Raw genomic sequence first — 27859 nt, 5'->3', positions numbered from 1 at the left:
ATGTTGTATTCATAAACATGACACCATCATGAAAGACATCTTTCAACAACAGAATATATTTGGAAATATTTTTACAAGGCACTCAAGTGAGAATGTGATACGAGACATTTAGTAGTCCTCATACTTGGATTCCTATAAAGGCAGTGGCAAACAATTTCATACACATTTGGTCTGAGAAGTAGTACAAAAAAAACTGGAAATAAACAAGTAACAAAGTAGCTTAACAACATTGTTAAAGGAAGAATCCACAATAAATCGCAGTAGGCAAACTCTTCTCTCGCAAACGCCTCAAGTGTTTACTTCTGTTCACACAAACAGCAGGTGCATATATTTTAAAAGCTGATAAAACCACAGCTATAATAAGTTACTTATACCGTATTACAGTTAATTATATATAAAATACCTGCCGTTACATCACAGATTGAAAATACAACACAATTAGTGTTTTCTGCCCTTTGTGATCCAGTGTGATTTAACCCTTAACTGAAAAATAATCAAGTTCATCTGACCAATAAAACTGGGAGAGAACATTAAAAACCAATCAACATCTGCAGCCAAACTCAGCACAAAACCAATCCCATCATTTGAAAAATAAGGCTATACAAAACACTTGCTTCAACAGATCTCCATAACGTTTCCGCTTTTACATGTCACCTCTGGAGAGGTGTCGTACATTACGAGGCTCTTAGCAGATATCAGTGTATCCATCCTCAGTGTGTGTGTGAATGTGTGTCGGTGTAAGCTTTGAACGTCAAAGACACACAAAGCACTTTATGGGATGAACTGCAGGGGGCTCCCAGCCTCGTGTCACCAGCTGCTGTGGTTCTGCACTCGAGCTTTGGCAGCAGCACAGTGGCCGTTAGTGCCGTTTTCTCCCTTGGGAGAATGAGAGTAAGCCTTCGGACCGTCTGTGGGCGTGTCAGGCTCGTTCTCTGAGCTGCTCTCAATGTCACTGCGGACATCATTGCACACCTAGGAAGCAGATGGAGCAGGAAACAGGATATTATTGTTTTGAGAGAAATAAGCTCAAACTACAGATGTTAATCAAATGAGCTCTAACACAGCTGTCCCACTTAAACTACACTGAATCGCTTAAATTAACAGGAAAGATGGAATCAAGCTGTGTGAAAGGTATTACAGCAGAGGGAGTCAACAGAAACTTACAGCGAGAAAAAGAGACGGTAAAAGGTCTCAAGCGGAGAAAGCAAACGAAGAAGAAGCGAGAGGAGTGGAGAAGGGCTCATTGGACAAAGAAAGATAGGAAGACAGGATATCCCTCTCTCAACCCAGAGGGAGAGGAAACAAACAGCGTCTGCAGAGAGAACGACACAGAGTCAGACACAGCTCAGAGAGAAGTGCAGACGCAGCAAATTCATCACCAAAAAGCCTAATGGGTTCAGGAAATTGATTGATTGATTTTGTGTTCTTTTTGCCCCTCAAAATCAATGTTTTATTTTCCACAGGGTTGGGACATTTGTGTTAATCTTTGCTTAAAATAACGTATGTTATTTTGAATCCTGAAATACATTTATAGCCATTCATTTAGGCCACTTAGAACAAAGTTTGAGCTGCTCAAAACCTAATGAAATTATAGAAACTAAAAAGGTAACAGACAAGTAAGAAGATGTTTGTTTATTTGCAGGTTTTAGTAGCTGGGTATTGATTTGTATGATGTCAAGTCCTTCAGCAGGTCCATACAGTAGCCCACATATTCCCTCAAATAATCGAGAAAATAATGATTTAGTCAACAAAATGTAAAGAAATATTATTTACGTTTCGGAGAGACAAGGGGATATCTTGTAATGTATTGTTATGCAACTATATAACATTAGGCAAAAAAAGAAGCAAATCTTCAAATTGATAGGCTGGAAGTATTGAGTGTCAAAATAGTTGGGCATTAAATATTTTTCTATCAGATCAACGAATGGTTTAATTGTTTTACTTTTACATCATATTACATAACTCTCAGTAATGTGTGTGATGTGACCCACCTTGCCCCTCAGCACGGCTTTGACAGCTATACGGGCTATGAGGTAGGACCAGATGATGTGCAGCACTTGGAGGACGAGCAGTAAGAAGTTGAAGAGCCACCAGGAGGGGTACGGCCCCACTATGGCCCAGCTCTCGAACATAGTGGAGTTCAGGACCCTGGGGCAACAATGAGACAAACAGATGCGTGATCAAGCTGCACGTTAACCATATTATTAACCAGCACTCCCCTAATGAGGCCCTTTATAACAGCACACAATGTAACTCCCATTTGGATGCCATGGCGACCAAGCAGGCGAGTAACATATCTCGAGTGTAGTGTTAGGTGATTGGATGATGAGGTCACGTCTTCCTTTAAATCTGTGTGAGTGACAGGAGGTTGTCAACAGACCCACATCCCCCAGCAGAGGTTCGGATTTCAGAGCAGGTCGCTGCAGCTCTACACTCATCACACCAAGACACTGAATATAGCGGCTCAGGTTACTGCCGTCAATGATAGGTTCCCTATTGTCTCTCTCCCTCCCTCTCTCCCTCTCTCTCTCTCTCTCTTTCTCTCTCTCTGGACACCTAGCTTCAACATCCAGGCCTCCGTCTAACCACCTCCATTTAAAGGGATACTACTTTGAAGTGGGGTCGTTTTAGGTTCTAATGTATGGCCAGTAGATGGTGGTCAGCACGCCCTAAACTCAGAGACGGGACAGGAGTACCAGCACAGGAGCAAAGCAGTACATTGCTGTGGATGAGGCATACTTATTTTAGCCAACTAAAATAAACCACATCTAAAATAAAGTGTTTATCAAATTGAAAATATTTTCTCTGCTTTATCTTGCCATCAGACTCTGCTAACAAAAGCAGTAATTTTACCTCGGGGTTGGTGCTCTACTGCTGCCTCGAGGTAAATTACTGCTCTTGTCAAAGCAGTAAGGTGGTTTTGAAGAGAGCATAGCTAATGGTTCCACAAAAGGCTGCCTGATGGCAAGGTAAAGCACTTTGAATGGCTAAAATAGGTTTTGCTGTGCACAGCACTTTTTTGATTTACTTGCTTGCCGTTTGTTTCTTCAAACTGGGTGTGTGCCGACCGCCATCTACTGTGACTAAGAAAGAGTACCTCATACAACCGCAGTTCAAATGATCTTTTAATTATTTTAAGAGCAACAATTAGGAGACATCTCTGCGGTGCTTTGAGCAATTAGTAAAATAATGATGAAACTGTTAATCGTCCTGGAAATGGCCTCATATGAAGGTGGTAGTTGTATAACTTATTCATAGCATGGCAGTCTTCACCTTGTTTTCAGAGTACAGGCCGTGTGCTACTGCTTACCATTGTTACTGAATACAAGATACTGTTTGTATTGAAATGTTCCTAATTTAAAAATCCAAGCACTGGATTACATTGTTTCCTCTTCAAGCCTTTGCTAACTATAATAAAGCTAAACGACAGTGTTATGCACACAATTACCAAATTAATGTAAGCCACCTTTAAAGCTGTAGCTTTATAATAATTTCTTGCTAAAATAAGATATTATGCATTAATCAAACTCAATATTATGGTAGAAGTAGTATTATTGACTGTGAGGTTGAAGGTGTTATTGAAACTCACCATATTGGATAAATAACTAGTCGTGTGATGAAGAATGCCACACTGAACACAATGAACAGGAAGTCACACAGGCGCTGGTACTTGGCATAGTTGGCCAGCTTGGCTAGCTGTAGAAAAACAAATGACAGAAGCAACAGTTAATGATATGTTTAATGAAGAGCGTTGTTTTGTTTCATTACCACATATCAACACTGTTTGATTCCTGGGTTCATACAACTAGTCTGTTTGGTTTGCAGCCAAGAGGAAGTGAACTAACAATAACTATTCATCTCCATCGTTTAAAAGAAAACTGACTTGAAACAAAAACTGGAGAATATACTAATAAGAAATGACTGTTGTACATGTAGAAGTGTAGGCTTCACAATACCTGTATAACAAGCAGTAACATGTTTTTATATCTTCCTCATCTTTCCTTTATATGTTTAGTATTGGTGTATCAGCATGTTGGCAATAACTTCTCTTCAATATCAGAAATGAACTGTAAACAGATGGCAAAACACCGTTTTTAAATCACAGTATATTCTCAGTCATGCAAATAAAAAGTAAGTATAAGGTATGAGAGGAGAGGATTATTCAGGTTAGTTGAAAAAAAACTGAATTGGTGTTTAACTTGAATATAAGTGTGTGATCACCACCGTGTCTGACTGACCTCTAGCAGGAAGTCGGAGGCGTCGTGTACGCACATCACGAGACTCCCTACTCGCGTCATGTTGTTGACGTAAGAAAAGCTGATCAGACCAATCGTCGCCAGGTGATGGATGAACATTATCATGAAGTCCTGAAGTCAAAGGGAGAGAGGGATGGTTACATATGTGTACACCAAATGTTAACTTGTTTTAAGTGTCTTTTTAACACAATTACCACTTTTTTGTTTCATTTGAATCATTGTTTGCCATAAAGTCATCGTATAATATGTAATAAAAAACTGCCATTAAAAAAAGAATAGTGTAGTACTCCATACATTCTTAATATCACTGAAAAGTCATATTATAGTATGCCATAAAAAATCATAGTATAGTATGCCATACAAGTCATACAGTAGTATAGTTTGTAATATGAATGCATACAAAAATCACAGGATATTAGGCTAAAAGCTAAATATCAGAAAGAATTTGCCAAGCATTTAGACGGCTCGATATAATTAGTTTTTCAAATAAACAAACAAAAGCCTGATGTACGACCAAAGCAGGAGAAAGGAAGGATCACATTCTGTAGCAGCATGTTATGTGCTCATTATGTTCTGAATGCAATCAACATGGTCTCTTTACTCTTTTTCCCCCTGTAGAGTAAATGTGCATGTGAATGGTCTGCAAAGGCTAAACTACGCTGCCATTGGACTCTTTTGTTCACTTCCGTGAAAGTGACATCACTACATAACACTCACAAGTCTATTGGCTAGCGCTCCAACACATTGCATGCTAAGGGTAAGGACATCTCAAAGCGATTGACCAATCAAAACAGAGCCGACCAGCTAACCAATCAGAGCAGACTGGGCTCTGGTTTCAGACAGAGGGTGAAAAGAGGTGCTGCAGCACAGGCAGTATGAGAGAAATAAAGAGCTTTTTGAACATTAAAGCATGTAAACATGTCACAGTAGAGGCACAAAATACAATTATGAACCTGAAAATGAGTATCTGATAGTGCCCCTTTAAGAGGAAACATAAGAGTAGAACAGGTAGTGCTGGATTCATAGAGCCAGAAGATATGACGAAAATATGAACGGAACAACCTGAGACACATGCAGAGACTTGAGAGCAATGACAGGATTTCATATGTGTTGGTATGCATGTTCTGAATTTCTTATTTTACCTTTCTATACTGTATCTTTCACTTTTTTGTTGTTTCACATTACCATTAGTATTTTAACCTCTATTACTATTTTAGTTTTATAAACATATTTATATATTCTTTTTCTTATCTTTGCCATTGTGTTAATCCATTAACATCCCTTCGGATATCAATAAAAGCTTATCTGATTGTATCTCTTAATTCAACCTACATCCTTCAGTTTTAATGTTAGTCTCCACAACAGCACTTCTGAAGGAAACATGACCACATGTGTACATTTCTGCACAAGATCAACAGACTAATCTTGTAGGATTTTAAATACTGAAGTTTAAGCGAGAAATAATTTGAGAGTTTGCAAACACAGTGACATTTTTTTATTAGAACCTGAAAAGTGTATTCAAGTTTATTGAAGTCCTCACTGTTTGCATGAATACCTGCTCTTTTGCTTGTCTTGGGCATATGTATTCACTACCTTTGAGGTTTGGGGCAAACTGTAAAGTAGTTACAATGCAACTGAGCTGAGGAAGAGCGTAACAGTGAGAATCGCCTTTGGGGATTTTCATTTAGCTTCATAAACACAACTCTACTTTAGCCTAGTTTTCCAGCTTCACATTCCTGATAGTTGCCGTCTGATATGTCTAAAACATTCAACAGCAAATGTCTGCAGCTACTAGCTCCACCTCTCATATGCTGGAATTTATGTAATTCTAACAGAGTTAGGCCTGCTCCATTCTGAAATCACATGACTGTGGGTGCCCTCGTGCTGAAAATACAAAGCATTCACAGACGGAGCAGTACCAGCTCCACCACGCCCCCCTCTCAAAAAACTAAAACATGTGACCTTCAAAAATTAACCCAAATGTACGATCTTGAAACCAAGCAAATTTAGAATCACTTTTGATATTGATGCACTGTCACTTATGTGCATACAATTGAAACACTTTGCAACACACATATACATAAACACTCACAAATATATTTCTGTCACGGAACAATAAAGGTATTAATGAAAGTTTAGTCAGTGTGGTTTCACTCACCTTTCTTTTAATATCAGTGAACTGGGAGAACATTAGGGACCAGTAGAAAGCCAGTTCTGTTACATAGTAGTAGTAAAGACCCGGAGTCATGACCTGAAGAGGAAGAAAGGTGAGACAAGTTCAAATAAGAGTTTTATTATTTGAAAGTATTTATTTCACACAGTGTTAAAAGGGGAAGAATGATGTATGGCCACCACTGTGCAACACATCCTGTCCCGGTGAGTCACCATGAAGTTACTATATCATAAAGCATGAGAAGATGTGCCGTCCAGTGAAATGTGTTATGTGTGTCTTAATCTGGTTCATCTCATAACAAAAGGCAGATCTGCAGATTGAGCCTTATGAACTATATTTTAATTGATAGCTTTAATATGGAAAATTGGTATGTGAATCTGCAGCGTGAGTTTTTATATGATTGAAATGTTACCAGTGAGCCTGTCTGTGAATGAGATCTGCAAAAGAAAGTTAGCCGACATTATAAACCCAACAAAGAAACTGCATGATATTAAGACAGGATAAAATAAGATCAGATAAGATGGTCCTTTATTGATCCCTGTAGGGAAATGCAGGTGTCACAGCAGCAACAGAATAAGAAAGAACACAGATAGTACATATATTAACTGCTTTTTATAACATACTATAATTTATACAGGGAATAGGAGAAAGACTATGAAGTTAAAGAAGATACTGAAAAAGTTTCTAAAGTCAGATTCTCGGCCATTTACTCAACTGTTAAGTGACAGAGGTAATAATTATGGAAGCCTATTTACGCCATTAAAAGAAAAATGAAGATGAAACCTAAGATCTGTTATTAAAAAAATCTTTAAGTCTGTATAAAAAACATTTTTTTAATTATTGTTTTGTATTTCAGAAGAATACTCAAAATATTGAGAAAACATTTTATTATTTCGAAATACTATGTCATTATATTGAGATATTATACGTGTTGTTTTGACAACCCTATTTATAATGACTTACAGGATGTTCTTTTTAAATCATGGTCTTTCCTTAAAAAAAACACAATTCATTTTCTGGCTTTTCTTGGTCAACTGAGCACCCGAAATACCATTAGGCGCGTTCACACCGAAGTACTTTACCCCGTACTTTTCCCGTTTAGTTCCGTTAGTACCTCTTATTTTGCGTTCACACCAAAAAGAGCACTTAGTGCCGGGAACTTTTACCCCATTTTTAGTGCCTGCTAGAGAGGTGGTACCATCCTGGGGAGAAAAAAGTACCAATTTCTATTGGCTGGTCGAATTGCAAACCACGCCCCGTAAAACTCTGAAAAGTTTTGTGAAGCCGCCATTGTATTTGCTGGCATTAGCATTATTAGCATTAGCATTAGCCCCGCGCACCAACGGAGAGAGAATAACTTATGGCAACACAAAAAAAAACATGGGAGCGGTGGAGTGATGAGGAGGTGTCGGCGTTCTGGCGATTTACTCGGAAGGCTGCTGGGAGTCCCAGCAGCTTCTACTGAAGCCAGTCCCCAACTCTGGGGACTTCCGGCCGGGGACTTCGGGTGGCAGTATAAGCCGTGAAGTGGTTTGCGGCCTGCCAGTAAACCCAAAGCAGAAGAAGAAGAAGTGACGTCAGCGGCTTCATTTGCGTAATCTTCCCTCAGGGAACTTATTCCGGTGTGAACGCGATCTGTACTTAGTTCCATGGGGGTACTAAGTGCCGGGCACTAAGTGCCGGCACTAAGTACGGCAAAGTACTTGGTGTGAAAGCGGCTATACAATCCAAACAGTTCAGTTGTTCAACGATAAACTGATTAGATAAACAAAGACTGGAAGTGCATCATACCTGATAGGGATAACCGTACCAGCAATGCCGAGTATCCCACATCCAAGGAGTCTACAAACAAACATGGATTAGTTCAGAAAACAATCCAACGGACTGATATCTTTGGGAATATTCCCATCCAATCAAAAATTATCAATGAGAAAACAAACAATCACATCTTATTTCTCCTCCGTGTTTATAAGTGCTTCCAAGCTTGATCTGATTGTGTGCTCACCTGCCACAGAAACCGGAACCCATAGGTAAATATGCACAAATAAAATGTAAACCTCCACCTACGAGTGAACAAGAAGGAATTATGATCCAGAGAATAGGGCTGGAGAAACAGCACATTAAAAATAATAAAATATAGTAAGCATTCACATACCACTTACCTGGGTCTCTCTCCATCATAACATAATCTGATTCTTATTTCAAATCTTAATCCTTACAATAAACAAGTCTTGAAGAAACTAGAACCACTCAAAATGTTCTCACTCTCATGGGCTAAAACTGAAGTAGTGATATGGGCTCATACACACTATACATAGAGACACAGCACCAGAACACACAAGTAGTGTGTGCTCATGCATGCAGAGAGGTTAAAGGTGAACACAACAGGGATTAACCTACATGCTCTCACAGAACTTAGTGTGAGTGCTGGGTTTGTCTTGGTTCCTGCGGTTTCTAAACCAGCGCTGGACCTTTCGCACCTCCCAGTCCAGCTGCTTCGACAAGCCGTCCAGATGCCGAGAGTCTGGAGACTGTGCCGAGAGAAAACAGGGATGAGAAGACAGCTTGAACAGAAGAAACAGTTCCCAGTCCAAGCATATTGCAGTTTCTTTTTATATCAGAGGCTCTCAAGATAGCACTCTCAGTGGGAGTATAGAAGTCAGAGAATAAAGAAATGATCAGGAGAACGCTGCTCTAAATAATCCTGTGAAAACTGCAACAAAGAAAGGGAGACATTTAATAAAAACTATTACAATCGGGACAGAAATGTGCTTTGCATAATATCATAAAATATGAATCACGCTATCGGTGCCCAGGGTGCAGTTCCCTCAGTGGATTGTAGTCCATTAAACACAATTATTTTAAAGATAACTTTTCAAAATCCTAATACAAAGAGCTTTACACAGGCTGCATTTTAATATGGATTTGTTCAGAGAGGTCTGACTAGCTGTTCAATAAAAAAAAGGACTCTAAAAAGATTCCTCAGCCTTAACATCTATTGTTCAATGCAATTATACACAAAATGTAAATTAGACAGTGTTATAATGTGAACGCAGCTTCACAGATGATATCAACCATAGCTGATGCTCCAGAACATTAACTCTAATATGATGTAAAGAAAGAAGCAGACCTTTGTGATGGATGTAAACACTTTCTCCAGCACCGCATTAGGATGAGCTCTTCGTCCAACACCAGGGTGGATGAGGAGGCTCCGGGCACAGGGGCCGGCAACACACCTGAGGCAGAGGAGAGAAGGGGGGGGGGGACGTTAAAACATCTAACTGGAGGCTTACAGGAATTGCTTCGCTCACATTTTAAACATCGACGGGTGCTGAGATGAATAACCAGGGAACCGGGGAAATATGTTCAACGAAATGTGAACATGTTTTTATTTTTACATGCGTGTTTATTATTTTTGAGAGAATAGCTGGAATACAAACAGCCACATAAGGAAACAGCTTACTGTATACACCTAGTACAAAATAATATACACCGCAAAATGAATTATATTGGTGACTGCACATTCGTTTTTTTTCAGTTCAAGTTCCCAGATTTTGTGTTATGCGAACATATTTTAAAACGATAGCTCTTTTTTTTACATTTGGTGGTATGACATGTTCACCAGTAGTAATATTAAATCTGTGCATGCATATTAGCTCCTGCCAAAATATGCAGACATGTGCCAGTAAAGGCAGGAAAATATTATCATTTTTCCAGATAAACATGTATGGAAACGATGTAGGTTTCAAACTTTTAGTAAAATAGGCTTTGCAAATAAGAGAGGAAATGCATGCTGAATGTAAAAATAACTTTTCTTTGTTCACTCAAATATTCAAAAGGGCACCCTTAAGATGCAAAACAGCAACCACTGAAGTGCTACTCCCACAGCTTGCTTCCAGCTCAGGCCCAGTGTGCAAAACCTTTCCTGTTTTTTCAGAAAGAAAATACACAGAGCGTGTTTTTTTTATCAATTCCTTTCAAAGGAGCTTCACCGGCATAAAGTTTCAAGAAAATATTGCCATTATTGCATAAGCCTGTTTGGCTTACATCAGATAAATAATGAAAAACAGTTCAAACTAGCTGAAGGGGAGCTTTTTTTAAATCCCCACTGATTCTGGGATGTCTCCTTCGTTATAGCAAAATGACGACCTTGTTCGACCCCTGCCTGTACTTGTGTTCTGCATTATGACTGCACAGTCACTTTTAGCTGGGAAAGAAAGCTAAGTATTAATGCTTAAATGAACAAAATCAGGAAAGCTCTGGGACAAACAGATGCCACATAATGTGCAAAACGAGCTGTCGTAGTCGAATTGTGCTTGTGCTAATCGATAACACTGATGTTCGTTCATAAATATTTATTTGTTAACGATTTCTTGCATCTCCATAGAGGCCATAAATCTTTATTTTTGTGGAAGGCATAGCTCAAATATAACACAGATAGAATACAGGCTAAAATGAAGCAGCCAGCTGTGAGTCAGGTGCATTCAGGTTGAGTTTTATGGGTCCGCTTTACACGAGCAGACCGCTGGGCTGCGACAATGGCTCTCTCTCTCTAGCTACACACCGACCTTCAAAAACATCATCAAAAAGCAGGATGACAGGATAATTAACAAACAAGGACAATATGTCTTGGTGTCACACAACATGCCTCAAAAGTAGGTATTAATATAACTATAAGTAAGGGACTCATACCACCTGATGTCATCAAAATCACTTTGAATACTGTTTTATTAAAAGAGGCTCAATCAATATTTACAAGGTTACAGTGTGGCTGATGCAAAACTGTACTGAGAAACTCTTGCAGAAAACATTCCTGTTACTCCACCTGGGAAATGTAGATCCGTGTCTCTCTCATGAAGAAAAGAGTCTTTTGTCAGAGCTGCTCTACTCACACTGACCTAACAGCACACTGTAGCTAACTTTATTAACACTGTAGTCTTTCAAACAGATTCCTAAGGTTTGGGCCCCAGATTCCTAAGGTTTAGCCCCCAGTCTACGACGTCAATTCATGCAAGGGTGCTAAAGGGGTCGTTTGTTGTTGATTTAGAGCCAGATATATAAATACAAATATATATGTGCAAACAAAACAAAAAACAGACTTTTACATTTTATTTTTGTAACAAATGTTGTGAATCTCTGTTTATATTAGATTAGACGCATTCAATAATGCACTTTTCCAAACATTTCGGACTATTTGCTTGAGGATTGTACATACACAACAGTCTTATGCAATAAAACAATTTGTTAATAAGCTGTAAGGTGCATTTTAGTCCTATTCTGTATATTTCCACAATCACCTTAAAGAACTGATGGAAATCTGCGCCCTGCAGACACAGAATAACACAACTCAACGAGAATGCATTCAGAGTTTGGCCTTACCCCTTTGTGGTAACGAGAAATGTTAGCTATGTTAATGCCTCAGAGAAAAGTGAAAACACATGGTGACAGTGAGTCACCCCCCCCCCCCCCCCCCCCCCCCCCGCCTACAACAACATGAAATGTCACTGTACTATTGTCTCATACAGCTCTCAGAATATAAATGAACTGAAAACATGTTTAAAAACCTACACGTTACTATTATTTTATACATGCAAATGTCAGTTTTGCTTTGACATCGAAGTTCAACATTCATCACAAGACTTCTTTTCTGGCAAATGTTGTGGGTTGTGAACAGGGTTATATTATTTTGTACCCTTATTATAAAATACATTTTTAAAGTTGATTACATTTCTATAAACATTTGAGTAACCATTTTCATTTAGACAATTTTGATCTACTTTCTGATCAGTCGATCCATCATCCTGTCAAGAACATATAATCCTTTTCCTGGAAAGTATTAGTGTTAAACCATAGAGGAATTCCCCTATGATGAAACCTCTATTGTCTGAGCAATGTGCAATAAGTTAGTTCCTGGTGAAGGGAATCTGAGTTATGAGAAGGTCACAGAAAGACACTCCCTTTAGTCCTCCCAGTTTGACTATTGTCTCACTGCAATAAGCAGCTTGACCTCTAAGCACGTTGTACTTGTCCTAAAATGACCTTTAATTGTGAATAATGACAAGTATGTAGATCAAAGTGGCTGAGTTATATCATTTTCATACCATCCAAACCATCTCTATACGTTAAAGAATACAAAAAGTAATTCAAGGTGTTTTTGTACATGGTTCTTTAAGCGACCTTTTAAAGAGCAGTTTCCCTTCACATATTAAATGCATTTCATGACAGATTGAAAGCAAACCACAGTGTAATAATGACTCTGTTGCTGACTGTCTTGAGCATGGAAGTTGGACTGGATAGGCCACTTTCATGTGGCCTTATGTTGTTAAATATTAGGGAGATCCACATTTCACAGTTTAATTACGCCTTGAGCATAAAACAATGTCAATGAGCAGAGTCAACATGCAAAGATCCTTGTGTTGCGCTTGAATGCTAAACAGCTGCAGAGCTAATGAGTTTCATTCGCTCTAAATGTCCTAGGCTAAGTGATTAGGCTCTTACGGCAAATTCACATCAGGGAGTGGCAAAGTGCTCCCTGCTGCAATAATAATAGAGCCTGGAGCCATGTTTATGTGTTTTAAAAAAAGCAAAAACGATTCTTGTTGAATAGGATAACATGTCACAGGTGTCACATGAATGTGTTGTTGGTCTTGGTCAGACTTTGGCGCAAATGGAACTGAGGTTTGAGCGGCTGCTGCTGCTGCTGCTTGCTATAGACCAGCGGTTCCCAACCTTTTTCAACTCAGGGACCACTTAAGAATTAAAAAAAAGTTTGCGGCCCACATTCAACCATAAACAATACAGAGGCTAAATAAAGTTCTGATTGCTCAATTCAGAACATGTGACACGTTGTTAATCCAGTAGAATCGACCGCTGTCAAGGACTGTAATGACCGTTGCTAAGGAGGATCAAGAGAGAGAAAGGAAAAGAGGTTCAAATAAAAAGAAAATGTGCGTTTCCACACAAATCATAATGTTTTGCAAATTATTTGGCGGCCCACTTGCAATGCGTGGGCCGCGGACCACAGGTTAGGAACCGCTGCTATAGACAGTTCATGGTACACTATAGAGACAAAAGTATTGGGCCACCTACACATTACACCTAGGAGCTTTTATGACATCCCATTCCAAATTCTTAGGCATTAATATGAAGTTGGTCCTTCCTTTGCAGCTATAACAGCTTCCAAAGAGCATTTGTGAGGTCAGACACTTGGACGACAGGGCCTGGCTCGCAATCTCCGTTCTAGTTCATCCCAAAGGTGTTCAATGGGGTTGAGGTCCGGGCTGAGAGGAGTGGGCCAATACTTTTGTCTATATAGTGTAGCTTGTTGCAGGCAGCACTTTGCCACTCCCCGGTGTGAACTTGGCACGGTTGCCTACATTTGCCTTCTAATAATCCATATCAAATTGATAACTATCCCACGGTAGATGAGTTGATGTCACAGATACTGGCAAAAGTCTAGGTTATCTTGCTAGCACAGGCCCTTCAAATGAAAAGAATGCAAGCCTGGGCCTGCAGTGCTAATCGTCAGATGGCAGCATCGGGAGGGCGAAAGGCGCGAGACGCAAGCTAATCTATTTAAGTTAAACATCCCTGTTCTTCCTCAGAGCCTGACCCCTCCAACATACACACAGCCTCTCACCAAGACACAGGCTCAGTGTGGAGTGTGTACACAAGGCCTGATGGCTCTGAGGGGGAGAGCTACATACAACCTTGACTCTGGGAAAACTTCCAAGTCCCGTAGCCTCGGAGGCTGAGAGAGACACGGCTCTATTCATGCTACAGTACCACATGTAGTTGTGGCCTTCTTTTGACTTGTGTATCGTTTTGAAAGAGTTGACCGTCATGTGGAAGAAACATGACTTAAAGGAGACACTATAGCTGTACAATATTGGGAATAAAACTGACAAGGCAATATTGTATTTTCAGCAAGATATATAATAATATGATTACATACAAGATTTACAGATGATGTCTGTTGAAAATAAACATCATCCTTTCCTTAGCTCAAATATTTCCAAACTGACAACATTTTTTTTTACCACATATCTCTTCAGTATTTTTATCCTGTTCCTCGCCCATTTTTAGATTGGGGTTTCAAATATGCGCCACCTGATTTAGTAGTTTAATATATTCATTATTTGTTTTATTTTTTTTTGTACTTTGTTTCTATTGTTTTTCCTTTTTTTTAACAAACAGGCAAACAGTCTGAAAACAGACAGGGTCATCTTGGGTAGAACGAAATGCTTACCATCATGTAGTAAGACAAAATATATACATACAAACATATATACATGTATACATTTAACCACTTAGATACCTCTTTGTATAAAAAAAATCAGTTGGGTTACAAATAAATAATATATTCATTTATAATGATTGCAATTGGAGTGTCCTGATAGAGCGTGGGATCCATGCATGTCATCCCCCCCTCTCTTCCCCTTTTCAGATATTCAGTTATACTAGCGTTAAATGCTGAAAAAAAGCCCAATTATCTTAAAAAAAAATAAAGAATGGATGCGATTGCGGGTGTGGTGTGCATGCAGAGACTGAATGTCACTCACTAACAACACATGTGTATCCGAGAACCCTTAAACCAGAGTAAATGAAAACGTAACGTAGCATGACTTGTTTGACTTCATTTGCCTTGCTGAAACGATATGTTGTGCTGCCCTAGGATAGACAATGTCCCATTATGTTGGTGATAAACAAAACACTGAACGAGCAGGATGTGTAATGCATTACATCAACATTTTTGTTTAATGTACCCTCACTTCCTTTTGGCAGAGAGAATACCTGGTTGTTATTTTATCAAGGGGGAAACAGTCAAAATGTCCCACAACAGATTATATGAAAATCCTCATAATCTCAAACACATTTTAACCCTGTTCAACCCATGACTCGGCTTAGTAGGGCCGAGGTTTGCACACACAACACAGCCTGACTGCTCCCATGTACAACATCACTGCCAACAGCAAAACCATGATTATGATCAAACAAGAAGAAACTGGTCTAGAAGAGGCAGTTTGGTGAGGCTGTTGAAGACAGCTGTTATGTTAGAGACGGGAGCTGCCGGCATGTAGAAGAGGAATCCTGTAGATTGAATATCCTTTGATGAATGTGTGTGAGAAGACAGCCTTTCAAGGAGAATATGTGTGTGACAGACAAGTTAGTATAATGTCGACCTTTGATAAGCTGCAAAGAGAACAAAGAACATATACAGTATTTGATCTCAAGGCTCCATCCTGTGTGTCTTCTTCTGATTGACAGAACAGAATTATCTTATTATGAGGACAACTTATCACATACTGCAGTTGTCTGAGATAACATTGTAAGGCTAAGATGAAGCAGGTTCTGTGGCTTCAAAGTCAGCATTACTAGAACTAGAGATGGCTTTCTGAAGGAAATGCACATGTGTTTTGCAATACTGAAAAAATTCACTGTCGTTGAAGTGACAGTCAAAATACAATTACTGAAAGGAGAAGAAAAAGCAGTTTAACAGGAAGTGAGGGAAGAAGTTTCACTAAAGTGTGAGCTAAAGTTCAGGTTAGAATAAAGGAAAGTAAAATGTTTATGAATGAACAAGGACGGTTTTTGGTTTGGGGAACAGAAGAACTTCATTTGTGTTGGCAAAATAGAAAATCCGGAGGCCTAATAGAGCTGGAAGTGACGCTGTAAATAAAGATCATTTTCGTTATCAATGAATCCTAATGTTGATATTGCAATAATGTTATATAGCTTGTTTGATTTGACCAAATGCCCGAAACACAAAGATATTTAGTTTGTTGTGAGAAATGACAAAGAGCAGCATACATTTGAGAATCTTCAACCAGGGACTTGGTTTTTGCTTGTGGAAAAATACAAATACATATAAATTACAATTTCAAAATAGTTGCAGATTTATTTTTTGTTAATGGACTAATCATTTAAATTGGAAGTATCAAATTACAAGCATTGCAAGGACAAAGTTAAAGCGAGAGATGAAAGTGGTTGTATTTGCATTTAGAGATAGAGCATAAGTAGAGCTAGGTTAAAGCCATGAGTCAAAAAAAGGTCTGTGGCAGGAAGTCTGTGAGAGAACACCCTCATCTGAACCCAATCTCATCCGTGTGTGATTGTGTGTGAATGCCTGACCTCTAACTGCAGGTGTGTGTGAGAACAGTGCATGTGTCTGTGTGTGTGTGTGTGCTATATTTAGTGCAGTGTGCGCAAACAAACAGCTCTGCCCGGGTTCAGGTTGTGCGGAGAGGAGGAGCTGAAGCTGTGGTGTGATGTCTTTATCTGATGAATAAATGAATGAGGTAGCCGGTGTCAGACAGCGGCAGGGTTTACGCTCTCTGATAACATCGCTCCGGATCATTCTCTGATCAGGACAGCCCGGAGAGGGACAGCCGGTCCAGCTCTGACACATGAGATAGCTGGCTCAGTGTGTGTGCATCTCACTGAACACCTCAGCAGCTCTCCTCACACACCTCCAATATCTGATTGCTTCTTATTTACAACCACTTGACCATGTCTAAATGAAACAAAGTCTGACGCTGAGTTTGGAGCTGTAAGTGTCAAGTCTAGAAACCATGCCCGAATGACAATAGGCCCTACCCATTTTGAATTGACAGGAGTATTTAATTATACTCAGGTAATTGTCTCCTACTTGCGATGCTTAGTCAACCTCTTTTCTCTTTGTTGTCAGACAAACATAGAAAGCCATTTTATTACAGGTCACACAATACTACTCCTGACTGTGGAGCTCTTAAACTTTATGTAAGCTTTGATCACATAACTGTTTATAGCCATACAGTTCAAACATTAAAAGGCACGCCAATGACAATGCCTATACTGTTAGATGTTAAAATGAAACATCTGGAATGAGCGGCTGTGAGAGCAGAGCCCAGATTAGACACCAGATTAAGTGTGTTACATTATACACCTAGCACTGTCTATTACTTTTTGACATGAGGGCAATATGCTTTTCTGCATTGAGTATCTAATATAATGCACTTTTTTGTAGAGTCAATGAAGAATCCCTTTACAGGTAAAGTAACAAGATAAGAACGTCTTTTGGCGTTAGATCAAATAAATGTAATGTAATAGGACAAAAATCTCAATATTTGAGAGGCTGAAAACAATTCTCTGCAATTTTTGCATTTGGAATCTACTTTATCAATAAATCGATCTAAATCATTGGAGATGATTTGTTCTCACTATCGGCCAATTGATTAGTCAACGCTTATGATACAATCTCCATCTTTCTTTCACTGTATAAACTGCCATATCTCCCGAAACCTATTGTTTATATTTCTTTGTTTCATCTTCTCTCGCCATTCTGAACTGAGAAATCCAACATCCCTATCAACCTCCAATGTTTCTCTGAACACTGGCACCCTGCTACTGGCTTCAACACTATGCAAACAAATAATAGAGCAATTGTTTACTTAAGCAATCAAAAGATGGAAACCATTAAGCAATAAGTCAAATAAAAGGGCACATTTTAGCCAAAACAAATACTCTAAAAGGGGCCTATCTGAAATGTGAGTAATAACGTGTATAGTCTGCTATGATGTCCATTTTGCTTGGTCCAATGCAACGCTCCTCTTATTCTTGTATCTTGAATTTAAAGGAAACAGGCAAAACCTTTAACAACGAACGAAGTAATTGTGAAAACCTTTTCTTAAAATACTGTATAAGGTCCATTGTCACCGCCTGTGTAAATACACCGTTTTGAGGGACCAATAACACAACACAAACACACAAACTAAACAAACTTTCATATCAATATTTGAGAAGTAAGCTTGGACTTGTTACCCGCAAAACGAGGTTATGCTTTTGGTTTAGTTTGGAATAACTACTTGCAGGATTTTCATGAAACTTGGAGAAAGGAAGTAGCATTCTTTTAGTGCACTTTTTGTATGAGGAAGATGGTAAGGCCTGTGATGATAAGATAAGATAACTCCACAACAGGTCAAGTATGAAACAATAGGCATATTAGTTGCACACAACATTTGCTCTGGTTTGCCAAAGCAAAATTCCGATAGAACTTCTTCACTTGTTTGTGTAGCAAGACATGCAGGTGGCTTACATCCAAGTGTGTACCAACCCAGAGTGTGCGTTTGTTTATGTGTGGGTTTGACAGCCTATTGATGACACTGTTTCCTGCTCCACTGTTGAACTTAGCTTAACCTTTACACAGGACCTGAGACATGATGGATACCTTGATCTTATAAGTGAAAAGAAGATGAAGCAGTTTCAGAGAAGCAGCAGGCTGGAGGGCAGCAGTCCCTAGCACGCATGCATCAGTTAATGGCAGCTAAAGACACATAAGCAGATTGGTTAACAGTCAATGATTACCAAACTAGTCTTGAGTTTAGAGAAGAGAGGTGATGGGCGGTGTTGCAGGCACCTTGAAGGTACCTCCTGAAGACAATTATGATCACACATGTTTCTTAAAAAGTAGAAGAGAAAGAGAATAACAAAAAAAAAATAGATGGTAGTGTTTTGTTGGACGGAAGAACTACTGGTCACGAGGAAATGGTGTTTGACCAAAGAATTTCCCGAGTTAACACAAATGTAAATACTTTGGTTCAACCACTGCCAGCAAAGCCATCACTCCATTGTTGTGAGTAGACCTCTGTTAAAAGTATGTTCACCCCCACCCTACAGGAAACAGCGGCATGAGCGACGTGGACACACCTTTCGAAGATAATCCTCAATGCGAAAATCCCCAAAGCCAGCGGCAAAGCAGAAAACAAGTGCCCCGCTTTGGGGTACTCCACCCCGGGAGCCGGGTCCGCCAGGTCCGCCCAGGTGACGTTGTGTGGGAGCCAGAACCGCTCGTTCCAGAACCAGGCTGAAAGAGCAGCCATGTTTCTGTGTCCCGGGCCCCGGACGGTTGGATGAAAATAAGTTATTATCCAAAAGAAAAGGATGAGAGAAACTTGATGAAGTCTCCTTCCCCTGGGTTACTTGTGCGATGAATTGCCTCCCTCAACTTTACCGTTGAATTGAAGAGGAAACAAGAGACTTCCGGTGGACATTTTCAAAATAAGACTCCAAACGGTGACCGTTAGATTTAGTTTGAGTGGCAATATCACGAAGTATTATTACTTTCCATATTAAGGTTTAATAGATATTCACTTTTTGTTGAGTTATCTTTATAATATTGCATTTTGTTACTTTTTGTCGCAGCTGAAGACTTGACTTGGGACTGATAGTAATCATCAAAATACAGTAGAAAAACTGGTTTTACTATCCTGCCTCATATTATTGAAAATAATGAAGATAAATAAATTGGTCTCATAGAAAACATAACCATCACCCTTTTTTATAATAGGTGAAAAGAGTGTCATGTGTGTCCAGTCCATAGACTGTATGGGTCCAGTCACGTTAAATTGGAATCATTGTTTTCTAATATAAATGTGAATTGCAAATTAGGCTACAAACATAATCAAAATGTGTTCTACATAAGACCAATTTAATCACCCAATTCGTTAATTTATTGTAACCTTGTGTCAAATCATAGTTAAGGTTTTAAATAAACATCACGTTTATTTATAATATCAACAAACAAAAATACATTGATAATCCATAAATCAGTCACCCTAGAAATAATCAGCGAGCCAGCCTATCAAGGGCTGATGGGATGCTCTATTAAGTTGTAGTGTTGGCTGTTGTGAAATTATTATAATTTGCCAGTTTTGACATGTAAATGATAAGACCTGACACTTGCCAAAAAGCTCAAATCAAGTAACGAATTGTCTACATTTCTTCATCTTGTTCTTTTATTGTGTAGGTCAATCTGGTCAGCTTCCGGTATGTATTGGCTGTTGTCAAAAAGCTTGACAGACCTTGGCTGCCCTCCTGAGATGAGGGCTGGAATTGAGGAAGTGAAGGCGGGTCCTCCTTCGCCGAGGGGATGGGTGCCATGCATGTATGGGATCCATCCCTGCTGTTTCCCTGTTGGAGCCACACTGTTGTCAGCAACTTTAATATTTAACTATGGTATGGTGGTGTTGTATAATCTATACTACTATATTATAGACTACACTGGGAGATTTTACTGCCTCCATTCAGTAATCCGATTGATAGGTTATCTTTAAAGGTGCCGAGTAAAAGGCAGATCAAATTGACGACTTGTGATTGATGTGATGGCGCACACTAGTGGACAATATATACATTGCAACTACAAATTGTTAAGGAATATTGTGACATCTTGACCTTTAGGGGATTTTATTTCTGTAATGGCTCAGATGTACCTTACACTCCACTAAAAGTCACCATCAACATGTATATTTGTGCATTTCGAATTTGCTCAAAGTTTCTTATAAATGACAGACACATTATTGTTTTTTCATAACACCACAATGGTGTAGTGTTACGAAAATGGAGCATCCCTCCATCCGTGTTGTTAAGGAGGGATGGGGCAGCTGCAGATCGGTCTGCTGTCTAATTATAGATGACCATTTGCCCCTTTAGAGCGCGGTATTATTAGAAATCTCACAGGCCAGTTGACTCAATAACTATGCAAGGGGTTTCAGCCAGGGATCCTGATTTAAACAAGTGGTAAATTATGTGGCTCCACGGTCTACAACAAAACTAAGCAAAAGTAACACGATAGTGTTAGAGGAGAAACGATAATGGAGAGGAATTGTTATAAAGTGTTTCAACAATTATGAAAGTGGCAGGCAGGGAATGTATATTACCACTTCAAGGCCAGAGGAAATAGGCTTCCCACTGACTTTCACGCTGCCTTGAGCTGAATCTCCTATCAACAGAGCATTGATGGAATACACTGGCATATGGTGTAGGACAGATGGCCGTTAATGATCACACATGGGTTTCTTGCATTTTAATTGTCATCAAGTGGGTTCAAAATAAAAACAAAAGATTCTTAGATTATGAGGGCATTTATAAATTGAATATTTTTGCAGCAATAATCCATACTCAGCCATCACTTATGAGGCCTCAGGCAGGATAGGTGCTATAAGAAAGGTTAAAGTAGACATGGCTAGAAAATGGTAAAGGTGAAGAGTTTAGAGTGGCAGCCTGACTGAGCTCAGGTCAGATTACAGGGAGTCTGCTGCAGAGTGTGTCCTGCAGGCACACACCAGCAAGTGAAAACGAAAACATTACACACGAACACAGGCATAAAGTTCAATAATTTATTCCAAAATAAATCATAAGAAGTCCAGAAGAAAAACATGTGAGTGGTAACTGCTGTGTTTTCAGTGTTTATTTTACATGGAAAACAGTAATGTCAGTGTTAAGGCAGGGTAAGGCACTTTAATTTAATAAATTATGTCACATTTAGTAAGATTAAGGTCAGGGTTTGAATATCGTGTAAGGCAAAGTGATTAAAATTCCTTAAACTTTTAAGACTGGGTTTAATACAACAACTTGTTTCGAATCAGTAAAAACAGAAGTAAGGGTTTTCTGTCCATAATACGGAAGCGGGTCAACAAAGCAGCGCAGGTATTTTCTGTTTGAGATTTAAACATGAAGGTAGTCAGGTTTAGGCACAGTCTTCACCTAACATCCCCCCTGAAATGACCTGGGTTAGACAGTAGTTCTAGTGTAAATCCTTTCTCAACTTTCACCTGTTCATCAGGCTGCTGTCATCCATCACATGTGCTCTGGGTGGTCCTGCAAACATTTGATGAACTCTGTCACTGGATGGCCGTTGAAGCAGACATTGTGAACAGCAGTGAAGAGAGGAAACCTGGCGAGGTAAAATAAATAATTTAAGAACAATGGATATAAGAAAAGGTTGGACATTTTGGGAAATTGTCCTATTGGCTTCCTAGATTAGAAGATTGGTGCCACACTTACAAACTCATTTAACCACTCGTCGCTTTTGTATAGATTAAAGAAGCAAAATATGACAAAGCAAGCGGTTTTCTACTGTTTTCAGTCTTAGCTGATACCTTTAGCTTCATATTTACTATAATAACATGAGGGTGGTACCAATGTTCTCAGATAACTCACAGCAAGAAAGGGTAAGATTAAAATGATAATGTCCCAACAAGCCATCTTTTGGATAATATCCTGGAAAAGTTCACCTTGTTATAGCAAACTTTCCTTACTCATGTTATACTTTAGGCACTGACAACTTTATGACTAAGCTAAATCTTTGCTATATATACACATGTTAGTAGGAGAGTAACAAGCATTAGATAATCCCTGATTTGTCTCCAGTTCACATTTTACTGCTTCCCTTCATTGGTCTGCTACCTTTTCAAAAACAATTTATTATGTCTGTGCTTTTCTTAATAACCTCTCCATAAATATGTTCACTTACTTATTTTCTTAGCATAGTTTAGGTTGTATACCTTCTGAATGTTACCATGGGTGTATGCGTGTGTTGGACAAAATAAGACAAACTTACTTCTCCACCAGTTTTTTCTGTTCCAAGATAACGTGGACCTCTGATGCGGTGGCTGGACCCTGAAGCTTCTGACCGTTCAGCAGCTCGTTCTCTAGCTGCTCAATGCTCTGAAACAAAAGATTGTTGTCATTGTTTAAGTATCTGATAATCCTCTTCACGAAAAGGGAGTGATAAAGACAAACACAGAGGAAGAGGAAATCTGTTCACTCATACTTTTCCTGTTTTGGCGAAAGCCTCTCCGATCTTGCGGTTGCGTCCACCGTAGCAGGTCGTGATGAGGTCAGCGATGCCGCAGCTCTCCAGGAAGGTGGCGGGGGAGACGGGGCAGTTTGTGCAGAAGATCTTGGCGAAGGCGATCATCTCCATCAGGCCGAGACGGATCACCGCTGCCTTGGTGTTGTCGCCAAATCCCAGGCCATCACAGAATCCTGCTCCCACTGCCACAATGTTCTGCAGACACAAGAGCACACGCTGCTGTCATTGGGTTGCACTTTTTACAGGTTGGGGTTAGTACTAATGCACAGGAGGAATCTAACTGTTTGGATGAGAAAGAAATGCCTCCAAATAGATCACGTTTTGCCTCTTTAATGCATACACATACCCTTTTGAATACTGTTTACATATTGAAAACATTCCAAATATATCAAAAACACAGTGAGATTATAAGTGGGAAGAGGTTTTTTTTATCCATTCTGCACCTTCAAGATGAGCAGATGCAAATGGTGAATTGAATAGATTTATATAAAAACATTATCTTCTGCATGGAATTATTTTGATATTTTGGAGTATTTAAACTTTTATGTATTTTTTAGAGAGCACAGACATTGAATGACATTGACATTTCTAAGGCACTCAGATGCTGGTGACAATAGAAATAAGTAAATGTGTTTCGAAGGAGGAGAGCTCACCTTGAGCGCCCCACAGATCTCAACAACATCAGCCTCCTCCACCACCGTCACACGGAAATTGGTGGTCTGCATCAGCTCCTTCAGCATGGGCCCGTGGGCTTTGTCTTTGCAACCTGTGTCCAAAAGTTACAAATAAATCAACACCATTTCCCATAATGCAGCACTTAAGAAATGTATACTGTATAAAACAATAAACATGCATTGGTAAGACTAGACTAGACTGTAAGGAATAACACTGTTTTGTTCCATCAAAACCGTTCAAAATAAATTTCTAAAAGTTATATATTAAATAGTAAGGATTTCTTTTTTCAGACACACCAAAATGGTGATGTGTAAAAGTGTGTTTTTTGAACTTCATTTCAAAACATATTTTACACAGCGTAGCCCAAAGTTTTACCATGAAGATTACCATAACATAGGAAAACCAAATCTGAGGCATGACATTACACCTATTTGATGATAGTTTTGAACAATATAATGTATTTTAATTATATATGTAATATCAATCAGTCATGTTGCTCACTGCGATTCTTTCTCAAAGTTGCTGTTTACAGCTAAAAACATGTCAACAGAGAGTTGTATATTGTAAGCATGCATCCAGACTCAAAGCAATACTGTGCTCTACTTTCATAGTAAAGTCCTATCCAAAGGACAAATTAAATTAGGTTCCCTTAATTATAGGCATACAATGTCCATCTGTCCTCCGTACCAATGGTTGTTTCACAGAACTTCTCGTCAGCGACCTCGTTGGCGATGTTTGCTCCCATGAGGACCGTCGTTGTGATGTCCAGCTTCCCTCTGATGACCTCTGAGATCAGCTTCAGCCCCTCTGGACCCGCATCCACCCCCTGGAGCAGGAAGAAATACAAAACAAATCAAGTTTAAAAATTAGTATGCAGAAATACTTTCCCTTTGTTTTGTGCATAGTGACATTCCTGCTCCAGAATAATACAAATCTGGTATATTTCCCAATTGGTTCCACCTACAAATACTTGCTTTGATGTATTGGTGCATAGCAAAAAAAAATACATGAATAGAAAATACCGGAAAAATGCAATTAAAGTATTAAAAACACTATTAAAAATAGTTATGTTCTTGCCATTTAAGCTTCTTTGAATTTGAAATGTGATATATTATAAATGTATAAGTACTGTACACGTGCTCTGTGTGGATCTTCTTTTGGATTCTTACATCACAGACATTATGATTGTACAACCTGGCAAATAACTAATACAAAGTGAAAATTGTTAAAGGTCCCCTATTATACTGTTTTTCATCAATATATAATAAGTCTCAGATATATACAAAACATGTCTCTGAAGTTTTTGGCTTGAAATACCAAACAGATCATTGCAGCATCCCATAATCCCCTCTGTTTCAGCCCGGTTTCAAAAGTGCTGATTCTCTGTCTGTTACTTTAGATGAAAATAAGGAGCCATTCCCCACGGCCCTCTGAGAGATATTTGGTTAAAAAGAACACAATGGTGCTCTAGGAGGAGATTCAGGTGATCAGGTGAGGGGGGGGGGTTACCTTGGTTGGTTATTGGCTAATAGTTACACAAGCCACAAAATCGTTATGACATCATAAAGTGGCCAAGATCTGATCAGCTCATTTTCAGACAGGTTTTTATATAAATGGATCAGGACAAAAAGAGAGAGAATCTTTGTTCATGAAACTTTCAGAATCTCTTTACACAGAGGGGACACATGTTGATGTATAAAGGACATGAAAAAGTGGATTTTGCATAATAGGTGACCTTTAAGTAAAAACATATTGACCAAAGAAAAAGAAAGTTTCCCCTTAATTACTCAGCAATGTTTATATCCAAAATAGGTCAAGTTGGAGTAGAAATGTCAAGAAATGTTGCAAATATTATATGTTATAGTACCATATGTTTCCATATAAAACGTAAGAAAGACGTTACCTTGATGAGAGACATGCCTACAGCATCCTTCTTGATGTGGTCTTTGATGGTGTCACACACTCTCACGATGAACTGGTGAGGGATCACGAAGATGAGGATGTCGGCTCCTTTCACAGACTCAGCTAAGTCTGGAACAGCCAACTGAAGGAGAGAAAGGAAAGATGGTGAAACTTTACTTTATATAACAACACCAGAAAGTCATAAATGTAATCCAAGAGTGTTTGTTTACCACATTGGGGGGCAGCTTGTGGCCGGGCAGATATTTCACATTCTCGTGGTCGTTGTTGATGATTTCTGTGAGTTTACGTCCGTTCACCGTCTCCTCGAACACCCACATGTTCACTGTGGTGTCGAACCTGTCATACTTGGCTGCGTTGGCACCCACAATCTTGGCAATGGCAGAGCCCCTGTGTACATGGAGGGACACAGTGAGAGACAGTGGCTTGTTGTACTTCAAGTTTCCCAAAAAAGATTAAATGTCCTGATGTTTTCTGTTATGTTGAAATTATACATTGGTTTAAATTAATGGTCCTGAAGTGATACTAGAGACAAATATATGAAAAAGTTGTCTGAAATCCATTCATAGGTTTGACAGTTTATATTGTGTTAAGGAAATTGTTCGATCAAATGTGTTAACATTGCTAACCTTAGTTTCTCTGATTAGGTCATCTCTTTGGGAGTGAACCTTGAGTTTTAGATTATTTGTGCTTGTTTCTAATAGTTGGTGATTGATAAAAAGACAGTAGTGTATCTACCAATAGTGAACAGTTGTCAAATGACCCGTAGCCTAACCCTTGACATTTGTAGTGAACACATTCAGTGTCACATAACTGGAATAGTTCTTCAGCTGTTTTCCCGGACAAGAATAATACTACAGGTGAGAAAAAGAAAACCGCAGGACAATTATCTGGCAAGAGAGGAGATGTATTTTAAGACTGTAGGCTATTTAATATCAACATAACATAAGCTAAGAGCAGCCACTTAAACTTTATTTATATCAAATAGAGAATAGGATAGGCTACACTGGCAAACGGTCCACCACCTGATTATTTCTCCAATATCATTTTGACTTTTTTCCTGTCACAACTGTCCTTATTCAAGAAATTAGTTAAGTATTTTCCATTTGATGCTTCTTTATTCTTTAAATCCACTGTTTTTACTTTGCAGATTGAGTTTTTGCACACATGATGAATGAAGTACCAAAAGTATCCAAAATCTCTCTTGACCAGCAACAGAATTATAATGTTGCATACATTTTAGTGTATTTATAATAATGACAATTAAATACGATTTAATATTAACTGAAAAAGCCACAACACTACATCATGAGTACTTCTATACATAACATGTCTGTTACAAGTTTCTTATAATACTACAGTCCTACTTTTTTGTATGTACAGGTTTGAATGCAGGTCCATTATTACAGACTGCTCTATGTCATGCAGGCTGAGGGATATCAACACCACCTGAAGGCTGACTCAACACAAACATTGTAGTTATAAAAAGCGGGAAATGCCTTCTAAATAAATATTTTAGGAGTTCAACCCTTTTGAAAGCAAAATACGCTTTGCCGTTCTTAACTCTATATTAATTATGTTTCTGCTTTACAAAGGATGAAGTTGCATAGACTATGTTCCTCCAATATTTCATTTCAATACACAAGACACATTTCTCTATTTCAGCTTCAAACTACTCAAAGTTAATACAAGTAGTGATTTTACTCACCAGTTACCAGAGCCGATCACACAGATTTTCTTCGGTGCTTCCATGATGTGTTTGACCTTCCAGACGGAGCTGCTGCGGGTGCGGAGACACACTGAAGCCGGGACAAGGTGTATTTATACCGGACACAAAGCTGAGGCTGGCCCGCCCTCTGCGGCTGGTTGGTCCGCTCGCTCGCCTCTCAGGGACACACTCTCTCTTTTTATATCTCACACGCACACGCGCACGCACGCACACACACACGCACGTATTGACTAATCCAGTTTTAACTCAATTTGACTAATTTGAGAAGTAGCCCTATTTTATAAATAGCAACTACATAGAAAGAGTTGTTGGTAATACAAAAAATAGAATATCAACACCTTGCAGGTTAAAATGGGATGAAATATAACACAAGTAAAATCAACTTGTTGGTGAAATTAGTTCATTGGGTTATTGCATTCTTGTAATGAGGAAGTGAATGACAATCATAGGAAATGCCTCAAATGGAAATACTGGTC

The 27859-nt window shown here is 39.0% G+C and overlaps 2 protein-coding genes across 4 annotated transcripts; both read right to left on the bottom strand.

Annotated features, from left to right (window-relative positions):
• Positions 1-29: 29 nt before the first annotated feature.
• cers5 (ceramide synthase 5) lies at positions 30-19418 on the bottom strand. 3 transcript variants are annotated; one of them, XM_034139278.1, is made up of 11 exons: positions 19114-19417; positions 9560-9665; positions 8830-8960; positions 8435-8492; positions 8221-8271; positions 6842-6866; positions 6415-6507; positions 4239-4367; positions 3590-3696; positions 1992-2148; positions 30-972 (listed from the first exon to the last, which is right to left on the bottom strand). In XM_034139278.1, exons 2-11 carry the CDS (start codon positions 9595-9597, stop codon positions 808-810), a joined length of 954 nt encoding a protein of 317 aa, XP_033995169.1. In that variant the 5' UTR covers positions 9598-9665; positions 19114-19417; the 3' UTR covers positions 30-807. The 3 variants fall into 3 exon arrangements, with proteins under 3 accessions (XP_033995169.1, XP_033995168.1, XP_033995167.1); XM_034139277.1 differs by lacking the exon at positions 8435-8492 and having other exon boundaries at positions 19114-19418; XM_034139276.1 differs by lacking the exon at positions 6842-6866.
• A 2149-nt stretch (positions 19419-21567) lies between these two features.
• gpd1b (glycerol-3-phosphate dehydrogenase 1b) lies at positions 21568-27467 on the bottom strand. The gene is made up of 8 exons (XM_034139549.1): positions 27363-27467; positions 25867-26044; positions 25638-25778; positions 24422-24560; positions 23713-23825; positions 23018-23254; positions 22805-22911; positions 21568-22138 (listed from the first exon to the last, which is right to left on the bottom strand). Exons 1-8 carry the CDS (start codon positions 27404-27406, stop codon positions 22042-22044), a joined length of 1056 nt encoding a protein of 351 aa, XP_033995440.1. The 5' UTR covers positions 27407-27467; the 3' UTR covers positions 21568-22041.
• Positions 27468-27859: the final 392 nt, after the last annotated feature.

This window comes from Trematomus bernacchii, unplaced genomic scaffold, assembly GCF_902827165.1.
Source record: "Trematomus bernacchii unplaced genomic scaffold, fTreBer1.1, whole genome shotgun sequence".
NCBI lineage: Eukaryota > Metazoa > Chordata > Actinopteri > Perciformes > Nototheniidae > Trematomus > Trematomus bernacchii.
Note: the sequence above shows the minus strand (reverse complement) of the source record. Positions and strands in the feature narration are given on the sequence as shown.